Source organism: Hemitrygon akajei, chromosome 23 (genome assembly GCF_048418815.1).
Source record: "Hemitrygon akajei chromosome 23, sHemAka1.3, whole genome shotgun sequence".
Classification (NCBI taxonomy): Eukaryota; Metazoa; Chordata; class Chondrichthyes; order Myliobatiformes; family Dasyatidae; genus Hemitrygon; species Hemitrygon akajei.
In genome coordinates, this window is record NC_133146.1 from 58,630,739 (window position 1) to 58,644,325 (window position 13,587).

General features: G+C 40.9%; 1 protein-coding gene across 2 annotated transcripts in view; it reads right to left on the bottom strand.

The window, feature by feature from the left end:
- Positions 1–515: 515 nt before the first annotated feature.
- nrap (nebulin-related anchoring protein) overlaps positions 516–13,587 on the bottom strand; it is a 122,311-nt gene continuing 109,239 nt past the window's right edge. For both annotated transcript variants that reach the window (XM_073027792.1, XM_073027790.1), the window contains 5 exons: positions 6,872–6,976; positions 6,067–6,174; positions 4,924–5,235; positions 2,796–2,948; positions 516–864 (listed from right to left, as the gene is read on the bottom strand). In XM_073027792.1, the coding sequence (XP_072883893.1) occupies positions 754–864; positions 2,796–2,948; positions 4,924–5,235; positions 6,067–6,174; positions 6,872–6,976 (789 nt within the window). In that variant the 3' untranslated portion in view covers positions 516–753. The remainder of the gene's footprint in view (positions 865–2,795; positions 2,949–4,923; positions 5,236–6,066; positions 6,175–6,871; positions 6,977–13,587) is intronic.

The window sequence follows — 13,587 nt, forward strand, 5'->3', positions numbered from 1 at the left end:
AACTTTGAAGAAGGAAAGATCCAACCTGGACAGTCATCTCTGTTATAGAATGGTAGGCGATTGTTAATAAAAACATGATCATGGATGATATATGTTATATCTTAAGTTACTATGTGAAGTTATTTGCTTTACGATGTCAGTTTTACAATGGCTGCATTAGGAAAATCTTGCAGCCCATTGCTGATGCCCATCTTCCTTCTGTCTGGACTTGTCCTCTAACACGTCTAACCTACAAACCAAATTTCCACTTCAGCAGACTTTCTAAGTCCTCTGCAAAGTGTCCTTTTCATACTTCAGGCATCACTGAAGGCCAATTCTGAAGATAGATTTTGGCCACCTGATGGTCAAAAGTTAAGTAGACTTTGTTGAAGCACCTTCAATGGTTTGAGTATTGATTGCTTAACAAAGAAAGCCTCCCCATCACTTATGGTGAACTCTGAATCAAATATGACCCTGTGCTAATGCAAAATGAGTTAGACTATCGAAAAGGCTAATAACATTTACAAACCACAATATACTTTAAGACTTCTATCACTTTTAATGCATACTTTCTTTAAAATTAGACAAAAATTACAATTTAAAATTGTTTAATGCATGACTGAATAGAAAATTGATAAAGAGAAGTACCTTGCAGTGCAGAAGGTGCATTAATTATGTATGCAAAGTTTGACTAAAAATTAAATGTAGCTTATATATAATGTTGGGAAAATGTGCCATTTAAAAAGTAGGACAGCAATTAGCCATGTGAGCATTTTATTTTTCACTGAGTTTCATCTTGAATCTTTTTGCTTGAAGTATTTCAGTTGCATCTGGCATCACATCTGTCCGCTGAAATTCTTCTGTACTCCTGTTTGCTTGAGCTCGCTGATAACAAAAAGGGGAATGTGAGCTTTTGGACTCATGCATAATAATTCTGTGCTAATACATTTCAGTCACATTCCATAAGACATCAATCATTTCCCAGCGCAACCATCAAGAAAGCACAAAGAATAGCTCCAAGCATTAAAACTTCAGAAATTTAGGGTACTTTACATTGTCCTTCAATGTAATATGATTAGACCCCTTCACATCATTCTGAGTACACAGACATATAAATGATTTCTTGTAGTTTAAAAGGTGCTTATTTAACTTGCTGCTCTCCTGGGGAGTCTCATCTGCCAGAGGACATATCTGAAGCCAGGGTGCACAGTGCACTTTTGTATTCTGCCCATTCATTTCAAGGGTTCACGTTGTTCATTCAGCTTTTTGAAACGTGAGCAAACTACTCACCGGAATGATTCCCAAAGTTCCAGTTTAATATTTTGTATTCAAAAGCATTGATCCTTGCAGGAATAGATGTAGGTCAGTAAAACTCCAAATGCATAAGCACAGCTTAACCTGAATCTGATATTTATTAAGATCTTCATTTGACATCAGATGTTGAATGTTAAGTATGATATTCTTAATTCTCTGATGCTTTCATTTTGACTGTGGCTGTCATATTAAAGCTTTATTTTTGGTGAACTCATTTCTTATCACACTCAATATTACTCAGGGAACATACAGTTTAAATTTAGATCATATATTATCTGGTTCACTTATATGCTTTCAGTGTATAATGTTCCTTTAATGAACCTATGCCATTGATGCACAGATTCAGAGCTGTTTCTTCAAAGCACAGAAACCACTAATACATCAGACAAAAAGAATATTCTTCAAAAGTTTATGTGCTGTGATACCTGGTTGTCTATCATTATAAAGGCAGAGAAATTTCACAAAGTGCCTGATGCTCCACATCACCACACAGATTCTTGTGGACTTACAGGGTCAGAACAGGAGCAGATCCTGGTTATTCCTGCAAATATCTTGACGGGTTTTGGTTATGGTGACTGTCGGGGAGAATGATTTTATACTGATGACAATAAAACAGAAAAGTACTGGGAACATTCAGTGGTCAGGCAGCATCTGTGGAGTTCACATTCTGGGTCAAAATGAAAAGTTAACTCTCTCCCCCTCTCTGCAGCTGCAACCTGTTCTACTCAGAGTCTCTGGCATTTTAGTTCAGATTTCCAGCAATTTTTGCACTGATTATGATGGTTTTGATGAGTATCTTATCATCGATAATTATTGACTGACCCAATAATTTGTCACATGCCCCAACTCAGGGGTTCCCAACAACGTTCCCTCCAATTTGTAATGACCAGTGTGTGCACAAAAATCTTGTATTGTGCAATTTTTGCCCAGTGGCAACAACATGTGCTCACTGAATAACTTCTTCAATAAAAACGGCATAAATAAGCCAGTTTCAAAATCTGCAGACAAATTGTCGCAAACCCCACATTGTTCACACTGTCCACATCAGAAACCGGAAAAGGAAATGTGTTTGTGCATGGTTGTGAAATATACTTAACACGCCAATGAGGTAGAGGGTGACAACCTTTCGTATGCATTTTAAATTCCATTATGGGCAAGTAGCAAAAGCTGTGTGTGTGGGCACAAGTGCACACTTCAGAGAGAACATTGGTTCCCAACCTTTTTTATGCCATGAACTCCTACTATTAAGCAAGGGGTGCATGAACCCCAGGGTTGGGAATCCCTGTCCTAATGGGGCATGTATTGAAGGTGAAAGGGGGTAGGTTCAAAGGGCATGTGAGGGATAATTTTTTTACTCAGGAAGTGGTGGACGTCTGGAATGTGCAGCTTGGTTCAGTGGTATAGGCAAATATATTGAAGGCTTTTAAGAGATGTTTAGATAGGCACATGAATGTGAGGAAGATGAAAGGATATGTTTGGTGTTCTAATGTAATACTACTCACCATGAATTGCTCATATTGAATAGCAGCTTCCTGAGGGTCCAGCCCTTGGGCATAGGCCATGTTAGCAGCACGCCTAGCCATTTCAACTTTATGGTAACCGGGAGGTGTCCAACCAATCCCACGAGTCCAGTTGAGGTCAGATTTGTATGCAACCTAGGAAAACATTTACAGTTAATCAAAACTCCAGCTCACCCTGCCCCACAATCACTCAGGACATAAGAGCACTTTGCAACATCTTACGCTACAGTATGGATTCCAGTAGTTAGTGAGGAGAATTGTGACTTCAATATTTATACTGAATTTGCTAATTTATGCCTTCATATAGTTCAATCTTATTTTCCAGTTATGTTGGCTTCTTTGATGGACAGACGGACAGACAGACAGACTTTATTGATCCCGAGGCAAATTGGGTTTCGTTACAGTCGCACCAACCAAAAATAGTGTAGAATTATAGCAATATAAAACCATAAATAATTAAAAAATAATAAGTAAATTATGCCATGTGGAAATAAGTCCAGGACCAGCCTATTGGCTCAGGGTGTCTGACACTCCAGGGGAGGAGTTGTAAAGTTTGATGGCCACAGGCAGGAATGACTTCCTATGATGCTCAGTGTTGCATCTCGGTGGAATGAGTCTCTGGCTGAATGAACTCCTGTGCCTAACCAGTACATTATGGAGTGGATGGGAGACATTGTCCAAGATGGCATGCAACTTGGACAGCATTCTCTTTTCAGACACCACTGTCAGAGAGTCCAGTTCCACTCCACAATATCACTGGCCTTATGAATGAGTTTGTTGATTCTGTTGGTGTCTGCTACCCTCAGCCTGCTGCCCCAGCACACAACAGCAAACATGATAGCACTGGCCACCACAGACTCGTAGAACATCCTCAGCATCATCCGGCAGATGTTAAAGGTTGAATGGCTTAATTCTGCTCCTATGTGTTATGGTCTTGTGTATTGTAAACTCCTCTAAGAGGACCACAACCTTGTCATGGCTTGGAGGCTTGTGTACCTCAATGACCCGGTGAGCTATGTTGGCTGGAGTAAGGACTTTATGCTTTGGCTTTTGGTAGGGTCACCCATGCTAAATGGGTCAAAGGGTAGAGGCCAGGCTAAGAATGGCCCACCAATCCTCCAGGTTCAGGAGTTCCACTCAGGGCTAACAACTCTGACTGGTGAAACAAAATTGTTACAGAAACAACAATGAAGAATCCTTCTACATCTGAGTATAACGGTATTCCTGAGTCTCAACCTGGGACCTGCATGACTGACAGTGGTGAAAACTGAAAGGAAGCTACTGACACGATGAAGGAAGCTTTGGACATCCCGAGATGGGGGATTTTCATTGCCGCCCTAAATGCCCCTGATATTGGCTTTCTGAACGTTCCATGAATACTACCTCACTATCCCTCTTTTGCACAATTTATAATAGCTTATAGCAATTTGCTATATGCCTGCCCTTCACTGCTACCACAAAACACCGTACATTAACATTGTGGTTAGCACAACACTACAGTACAGGCTTAATTCCTGCTGCTGCCTGTAAGGAGTTTGTACGTTCTCCCCATGTGTTTCTGCTGGATGTTCTGGGTTCCTCCCACAGTCCAAAGACTGTGGAAGGTTGGTAGGTTAATTGGCCATTGTAAATTGGCCCGTGATTAGGCTAGGATTAAATTGGGGGATTGCAGAGCAGCGCAGCATGAAGGGCTACAAGGGTCTATTCTATGCTGTATCTCAATAAAAAAAATTAAACAAATTTCACAACAGGTCTGTGACAATAAACCCGATTCGCCATATTACCAAGAACCCGTCACGGCCGTCCTTTGTATACTGAGCTTGAAACATTCCTGTTTTTCTCATGGACAGTTTCAACGAATTCCTTACCTGAGCACTTCTAGTCGAGGGCCAAAAGAATTGTTATGGTTCCTACATGCTGTGACATAATAAATGCATACTAAATGAACTTATTTATAATGTAACTACATGGTTTTGTCTGAGCCTTGCTTCATAAGTGTAAGGAAAACACATATAACAAGGCTGTTCCCCCTTGACCTTGCAAAAGAACTTGCCTTGTGTTTTCAAACGTTTGTTCAAGATTGTTTAAGAAAACAATCATCATTACTTACATCACTTTGTAGTTTGTAAGCTTCTCGAGCATGCTTCACATTCAGTTGCTCTGGGTCACATGTCCAATGATGTAGGTGCTGCCTGTAGTTAATATTACTGGCTTGTTCCTGGCTTCTTTTAGCTTGTATAAAGCCAGGCTGGTCCATGTGTATTCGGTACTTGGATTTGCCCTCCTCAAATTGCCTCTTGTATTCAGTTGCACTCTGGAGTCTACTGGCAGCCAGGAAATGCCTCATTTTTCTGTCATCGTCAACAGTGCGGCAGCCTATCTGTTGGCCTCTCTCCTGCACAAATGCCTGCTTGTATTTGTACTACCAGAGAAAGAAAACTTTTAAAACCAAATGCTTTTACATGCATCTAATGCTATAAAGATCAAGCTTATAATTTTATTATGTCAAAATCATTTTATTTATCAATATGATGGTACCAATTCTAATTCTGAGCAGTCATTAAAACCTATATTTAAAATTTGTTGTTGATAGCAAATACTCTTTTATAAAAGACAAACACAAATAGTCAATATTGCTTTTGTGTACATTATGTGGACCACGACCTTGTCACGGTTCGGAGGCTTGTATGCCTCAATGATCCAGAGAGCTATGTTGGCTGGAGTCAGGGTTTTATGCTTTGGCTATTGGTAGGGTCAGCCATGCCAAACAGGGCGAAGGGTAGAGGCCAGACCAAGAGTGGTCCACTGGTCCTCCAGGTTCTGGGGTTCTGTTCAGTTCCTCAGTCTCGACCTGGGACCTGCATGGCAGACAGTAGTGAAAACTATTAAGAAGCTACTGGCACGACAAGGGAAGACCTGAACACTGCCAGAGATGGAGGACATTTGCTGTCCTAAATGCCAGTGGCATAATGGGCAGTAATAATAATAACATTACGTGAAAACCATTCCAAAAATCTAATCTATTCAATGATATTCATCAAAAATATTGCATGGTAAAATCTAAGCAAATTTTAAAAGTAACGGACTTCTTAATGGATTGCATCTCATTAAATTTTTGTGATTCAGACATTAAGGATCTTTTAGTTTTTCTTATCTTCAAACAAGTAAAACGTAGTAATCAATTAATTTTTAATATAAACAGTAGATGCAAATTGAGCTAAAATGTTTACATTTTAAAGGAAATAGTTCTTACATCACTGGCTATTTCCCTGGATGCTTTGGCTGTCTGGAAGGGAATAGCATCCAGTCGAAGGTCATAACCCAATGCCCTTATCTGTTCCCAAGATGTCCTGTAAGCTTTCTGTAATATTAAAATCAACAATTTACTTTATGCAATAGAACATCTCTCACATCTGGTTCTCATTACCACGCTGGAGGTAGCATTCTCAGTTCCCCGTCAAAACCCTGAACGAATAGCGAGAGGTGCTCAAGGTTGGTCTGGAACAGTTGGTCCTATAGAGAAGCAGCAATAACCTTTGTGTTGCTTTCTTACAGCATTTGAGCTGAAATCAGGAATCCAACAAAGTAACATCGGACACCAGCTGCTGGCAGTAAGCCACAAAACTGGCTGTCTATAACAATTACTATTCATCAAGTTCATATTAAACCCTCACTGTCACCAAAAATGAATGCTGCGGTGAAATTAACAGTGTTAGATTATAGAAAGCTGCCTATTAAATGAAACCCTACTCTTCAATCATCTGGCTGTTAGTTACTTTTCTATTCCAACTCTTCTCATGCATAGGTAGATATCCAGCGGCTCAGTCAGCATCTATGACAGGGGTTCATGGACCACTTCCTTAATGGCATTGGTCCATGGCATAACAAAGTTGGGAAACCCTGATCTATGGAGAGGAATAAAGAGTCAGAGCTTCAGGCCCAGACCCTTCAGCAGGAATGGAAAGTAAGGTGGCAGAAGCCAAAATAAGGAGGTGGGGCAGAGTAGAAGTAGTACAAGATCATCTATGTGAGAAATAAAGCGGAGTCCGGTGACTTACATCACTGATGTTGTAGGCGTTGATTCGCGCTCGCTTGAAATCAGGGTGGTCAGGTGGTATCGTAGATCTATGCATAGTCTGTGCATATCTGGATCGGTACAATCTCTGAAACACAGTGCACCACTAAATTAGATTTCAAACTCAGTTCTCCCTCCAAATGGAGGTGCAGTTGCCATTAGCTCACTGTTGACCAGTAAAGGCCAAAAGCGGCCATTTGACTGAATAACAAACAAACCTACTTGGATATTTACCAAATTTACCTTATATGGTTTCTAACGCACTGTCAAATTATGGGAACACATTACTTTTCTTGACTGATACAAGATACCAGTAACTGAAAATTTAATTCTAAATTGATTATATTTAGACCTGTCCAGCACCGAATTTGAGACAGAAGATACCATTAATAGCAAAATAAATTATATCAGGCCCAAGAGGTCACAAAGTGCCCCTGCACACGTACAGGCCCTTCAGCCCAACTGGTCCATTACTATCATGTTAAAGATTGTTCATTGCAACATTGAATAAAGATAATCATTGCTTGCTACTTCTAAAGATGATTAGTCAACACTTGGAAACTTAAAATTTGTAGGCAAAAAAACATTTGAAAAAGTTCGTTCATTGTTAACTTACATTAGAATATTCTCTTTCACCTCTCAAAAAAGTCAAACTCCGTTACTTCATTTGTACAATAAACATCAGAACCAGATTACAGCGATGGAACTGGACTTTGATTTGGCTTAAATGACTGGAAGAAATTAATTAAGCACTTAAGATTAAATCAGTCTCCCCAGCTCAAGCCCAAATGACCCAATTATAGGTACTTGATTGGACTGGGCTGACTGTACATTCCAATAAAGTGTTTGGATTCAGCTCAGCTTGGGCTGGGTAATTTGCTGAATATTATCACATCGCTCCTGTCTTCAACATTTCTTGTATTTCCTGTGACAAACTAACAGCCATCTCTGAATCTGTGAACAGCGTCTTTTATGCGAGGGGGAGGAGCTAAGACACAGTATCAAAGTAAGCTGCAGAATTGTAAACGTAGTCAACTTCATCAGGGTATCATGGTAACCTCTATAGTATCCAGGACATCTTCAACAGGCAATACCTCAGAAAGGCAGCATCCATCACTAAGTGCCAACATCCTCTAGGACATGCCCTGTTCTCAATGCTACCATCAAGGAGGAGGAACACAAGCCTGACTCAATGGTTCTGGAACAGCTTCTCCCCACGTGCCGTCAGATGTCTGAATGGACAATGAACCCATAAACATTAACTTACTACCTTTTTATTTCTACTTTTGCACTACTTATTTAATGTAGCTGTATATAAATGTACTGTTTATATATATATATATATATATCTATTATCTATAAAAAGTATTTACACCCCCCAGAAGTTTACATATTTTATTGTTTTACAACATTTAATTTGGCTTTTTGACACTGATCAACAGAAAACGATTCTTTCATGGCAAAGTGAAAACAGATCTTTACAAGTGATCTAACTTAATTACAAATATAAAACACAAAATAATTCATTGTGTAAGTATTCACCCCCTTTGATATGACACACCAAATCATCACTGGTGCAGCCAATTGGTTTTAGAAGTCACATCATTAGTTAAATCACTATGTACAGTCAAGATGTTTCAATTGATTGTAGTAAAAATACACCTGTATCTGGAAGGTCCAACTGCTGGTGAGTCAGTATCCTGGCAAAAACTACACCATGAAGACAAAAGAACACCCCAAGCAACTCCACAAAATAGATGTTGAAAAGCACAAGTCAGGAGATAGATACAAGAAAATTTCCAAGCCACTGAATATCCCTCGGAGTACAGTTAAGTCAATCATCAGGAAATGGAAAGAATATGGCACAGCTGTAAATCTGCCTAGAGCAGGCCATCCTCAAAAACCGTGTGATCGTGCAAGAAGAGAACTAGTGTGGGAGGCCACCAAGAGACCCATGACAACTCTGGAGGAGTTACAAGTTTCAGTGGCTGAGATAGGAGAGACTGCAATTACAATAACTGTTGCCTGGATGCTTCACCAGTTGCAGCTTTATGGGAGAGTGGGAAAGAGAAAGCCACTGTTGAAAAAAACTCACATGAAATCGCGGCTAGGGTTTGCCAGGAAGCATGTGGAAGACTCTGAAGTCAGCTGGAAGAAGGTTCAATGATCTGAAGAAACCAACATTGAGCTTTTTGGCCATCAGACTAAACACTACATTTGGCATAAGCCAAACACAGCACATCATCAAAAACACACCATCCTTACCCTGAAGCACGGTGGTGGCTGCGTCATGCTGTGGGGATGCTTCACTGCAGCAGACTCTGGAAGGCTTGTGAAGGCAGAGGGTAAAATGAATGCAGCAAAATACAGGGAAATTCTGATTCAGTCTGCAAGAGAACTGCAACTTGGGAGAAGATTTGTTTTCCAGCAAGTCAATGACTCCAAGCATAAAGCCAAAGCTACACAGGAATGGCTTAAAAACAACAAAGTTAATGTCCTGGAGTGGCCAAGTCAGAGTCCAGACCTCAATCCAATTGAAAATTTATGGCTGGACTTGAAAAGGTCTGCTCACTTATAATCCCCATGCTGTCTGACAGAGCTTGAACAATTTTGTAAAGAAGAACGGGGGAAAATTGCAGTGTCCAGATATGCAAAGCTGATAGAGACCTATCCACACAGACTCGAGGCTGTAATTGCTGCCAAAGGTGCATCTCCTAAATACTGACTTGAAGGGGGTGAATACTTATGCATCAATTATCGTATGTTTTATATTTGTAATTAATTTAGATAACTTTGTAGAGATCTGTTTTTACTTTGACACGAAAGTCTTTTTCTGTTGATCAGTGTCAAACAAATGTCAGATTAAATCCTCTGTCATTCAACGTTGTAAAACAACAAAACATGAAGACTTTCAAGGGGGGGTGAATACTTTTTAGTGGGACTGGATATTCACGTTCACGTAATTCATGACCTTTTTCATTACCATGTATTTCATTGTACTGGTGTCACAAAGGCAACAGATTTCATGACATATACTGGTGATATTAAACCCAATTCTGATTGTTATATTTAATGTCATGATTGAGTCAGGACCCTGAGGAAAAGAAGAATGTATGCACGTGGCTCAAGTCAAATTCAGATTTGCCATGAACAGGTTAGGCCAGGTTTTACTTTTACATTTAATCAACCCCAAAGAGGGCTGTGCTTTGAACACTACCAGCACACCATCCCACAACAGCCGCGGCTTAATGAATAACTTACCTGGTAAATGGCAGCAACATAGTCAAGATCTAAAGCCTAGAAACTGGTCAGACGCCTTTTCGGCATTAAGCATGCAAAATTCACTTTTCTACTGGGATCATCTCTAGTTAAAATCATGTTTGTTGTGAATCTGGACAAAGCACTGCCGTGCAACAGCTTTATTAGTAACCATGACGCCTGCAATAAATACTGTCCGTAACGAAGCATTCCACATTTCTGCCTGCCTGATAAACTGGATCTTCAGGCTCCACAGCATTGTTGCTTTGCACGGTCCCATAGTATATATTGCTAAGCCAATGGTTTACACACAATTTAAATCAGTTCTCTGATGACACTGAGTGACCCATCGACACAAATTCAGAGCTGACTGCTGCTGCTCAAACACCTTCCAACACTATTAAGTATGTGTCTTCTAACATTGAGTGCCTTTCCAACAGTTGCCTGCTGAGATACTGCTTCCACACACAGCAGGTTGCACTGCGCTATCAGAGAGGTTGTTATGACTAGGGCTGCCTGAGCCAGGTCAGCTGGGTTCCTCATGGCAGGAGGCCTACTCACAAAGCACCTAGGCCTGCCAGGCCTTTAGAGACACCAGATCCTGCTTAGACTTTGCTGGCGCATTGACAGCTCAGGGTTTCCCAAGTTTGTGACCATTGAGTTATTTGAAATGATCAGCAGCCCCTTTGGCTGCACCCTCATTCCTCTCATGATGCACACTGGCAATGAATGAACCCAGGTGCGAAGGAACGGCAGACTCCCAGTTAGAGACGGAAACAAGATAGGAATTCCAACAGAACATCAGGGGCACGACTGAACGACACTGTGAGACAAATCATTCCCAACACAAGGACCCCGTGATAAGCACTAATCAGGAGTCCACTTTAAATAATCACAGAATGCAGAAAACCCGTGCCAGTCACAATTAACTTGACAAGATGAAACAGAAATCACAAGGGCTTAACGACTCTAGTTAACACAGCAATTAGCAAACACAGGTGCTCAAGAAACCCAGAAACCCAACATTCTACAGCAAGGGCACAGAGGCTCACAGGACTCCTGACAATTCTGGATTGTTCTCTCGGTGTAGGTCAAGATCATACTGTTGCACAGCTTCCCCACTACAGCACTTTCCCAAGTGATGGCCCCAGATCTTGGCTGCACCTCCCAAATGGCTGCTCACATTGCAAAAGCTTTTTCAGATATGTAAAAAATAAAAGAGAGATGAGAGTGGATATAAGACTACTAGAAAATGAGGTCGGAGAAATAATAACGGGAGACAAGGAGATGGTTGATGAACTAAATGAGTATTTTGCATCAGTCTTCACTGTGGAAGACACTGGCAGTGTGCCAGGTGTTGAAGGGTGTGAGGGAAGGGAAGTGAGCGCAGTTACTATTACAAGAGAGAAGATGCTCAAAAATCTGAAAGTCCTGAGGGTACACAGGTCACCCGGACCAGGTGAACTGCACCCTAGGGTTCTGGAAGAGGTAGTGGTAGAGATTGTGGAGGCACAAGTAATGATATTTCAAAAATCATTGGACTCTGGCATGATGCCAAATGTCTCTCTACTCTTTGAGAAAGGAGGAAAGCAGCAGAAAGGAAATTATAGACCAGTTGGCCTGACCTCAGTGGTTGGGATGATGTTAGAGTCAATTGTAAAGGATGAAATGATGGAGTACTTGGCGAAACAGGACAAGATAGGAAAAAGTCAGCATGGTTTTCTTTGTCAGTTGGAATTCTTTGAGAAGATTACACATAGGATAGATAAAGGAGATGCAGTTGATGTTGCATATTTGGACTTTCAGAAAACTTTTGACAAGGTGGCACACATGAGGCTGCTTACCAAGTTAAGTGCCCATGGCATTACAGGAAAGTTTCTGCCATGGTTAGAGCTTTGGCCGATTGGTAGGAAGCAGTGAGTGGATCCTTTTCTGATTAGCTGCCAGTGATTAGTGGTTCTCCGCAGGGTTCGGTGTTGGGACCGCTTCTTTTTATACTGTATTTCAATGATTTAGATGATGGAATAGATGGCTTTGTTGCCAGGTTTTCAGATGATATAAAGATTGACGGAGGGGCAGGTAGTTTTGAAGAAACAGGTAGGCTGCAGAAGGACTTGGACAGATTAGGAGAATGGGCAAGAGAGTGGCAAATGAAATACAATGTTAATGCACTTTGGCAGTAGAAAAAAATGTGCAGATTATTTTCTAAACAGGGAGAAAATCCAAAGATCTGAGAGGCAAAGAGACTTGGGAATCCTTGTGCATAACATCCTAAAGGTTAATTTTCAGGTTGAGTCAATGTTGAGGAAGGCAAATACGATGTTAGCACTCTCTGTTTCCTGGCTGCTCCCACTATTGCTGCTCTGCTCTACAGCAGCTGAGTACAGGCACAATGAGAGCCACATAACTCACAGGATGATAGTAAATAAACACTTGTACCAGTCCAGGGTACTACAGTGTTACAGTACTTGTCACACAGATGCAGGGACTTACTATTGCATCAAAACATAGGAGCAAGAGTAGGCCATTCATCCCTTCAATCCTGCTCTCCCACAATGCAATCACAGCTGATCCTTTATCTTACTATATGTTTCCACACATTCTCCCAAGCTCCTTGATACATAGATATCTATCTAGCTTAAATATAATCAGCAACATGGCTTCTGGAATAAAGAATTCCAGAGGGATGCCATTTTCTGAGAGAAGAAATTTCTCCTCATCTCGGTCCTAAATACCTTTCCCCTTATCTTGAGACTGGGTCCATCGACAACTATGCAGACCAAGGCCAGCAGCCAAAAACGAGGGGGAGAGCAGGAAAAACCAAAACCCTAAGGCTATAAGTTAGACTTATAGGACAATGGGAGCAGGATGAAAAAGGCCGTTGACCTAAAATCACAACTCCATTTGTATCTCCGACTTACAGCATGATTGTATGAATGTCCAGTTTCATTCAGCGTTAATCTTTGAGCTGCAATGACCTGGACCAAATTGCAATTTCCATAAGAATTTGGAATAGAAGGAGCTTCAGTCTCACAATAATAGGATGTCCCTTTAGAACAGAGATGAGGAGGATTTTTTTCAGCCAGAGGGCTGTGAATTTGTGGAATTCATTGCCACAGATGGCAAATCATTGGGTTTATTTAAATAAAGGATTGATAGGTTCTTGACTAGTAAGGGTGTCAAAGGTTATGGGGAAAAGGCAGGAGAATGGAATTGTAGGGAGAATAAGTCAGCCTTGGTGCAGACTCAATGCACCAAATGGCCTAACTCTACTCCTATACCTTATGGTCTTATAAATCAGGAAGAGTGATAACAACAGAACATTGTTGCTCCTTTCCCAACCTCCGCACCGATCTCAGAACAAACTGTAAAGCTGTCACCTCGTGATAGCCAGATTATCATTACTACCACACTAGGCAGCATAGCCCACAACCCAGACTT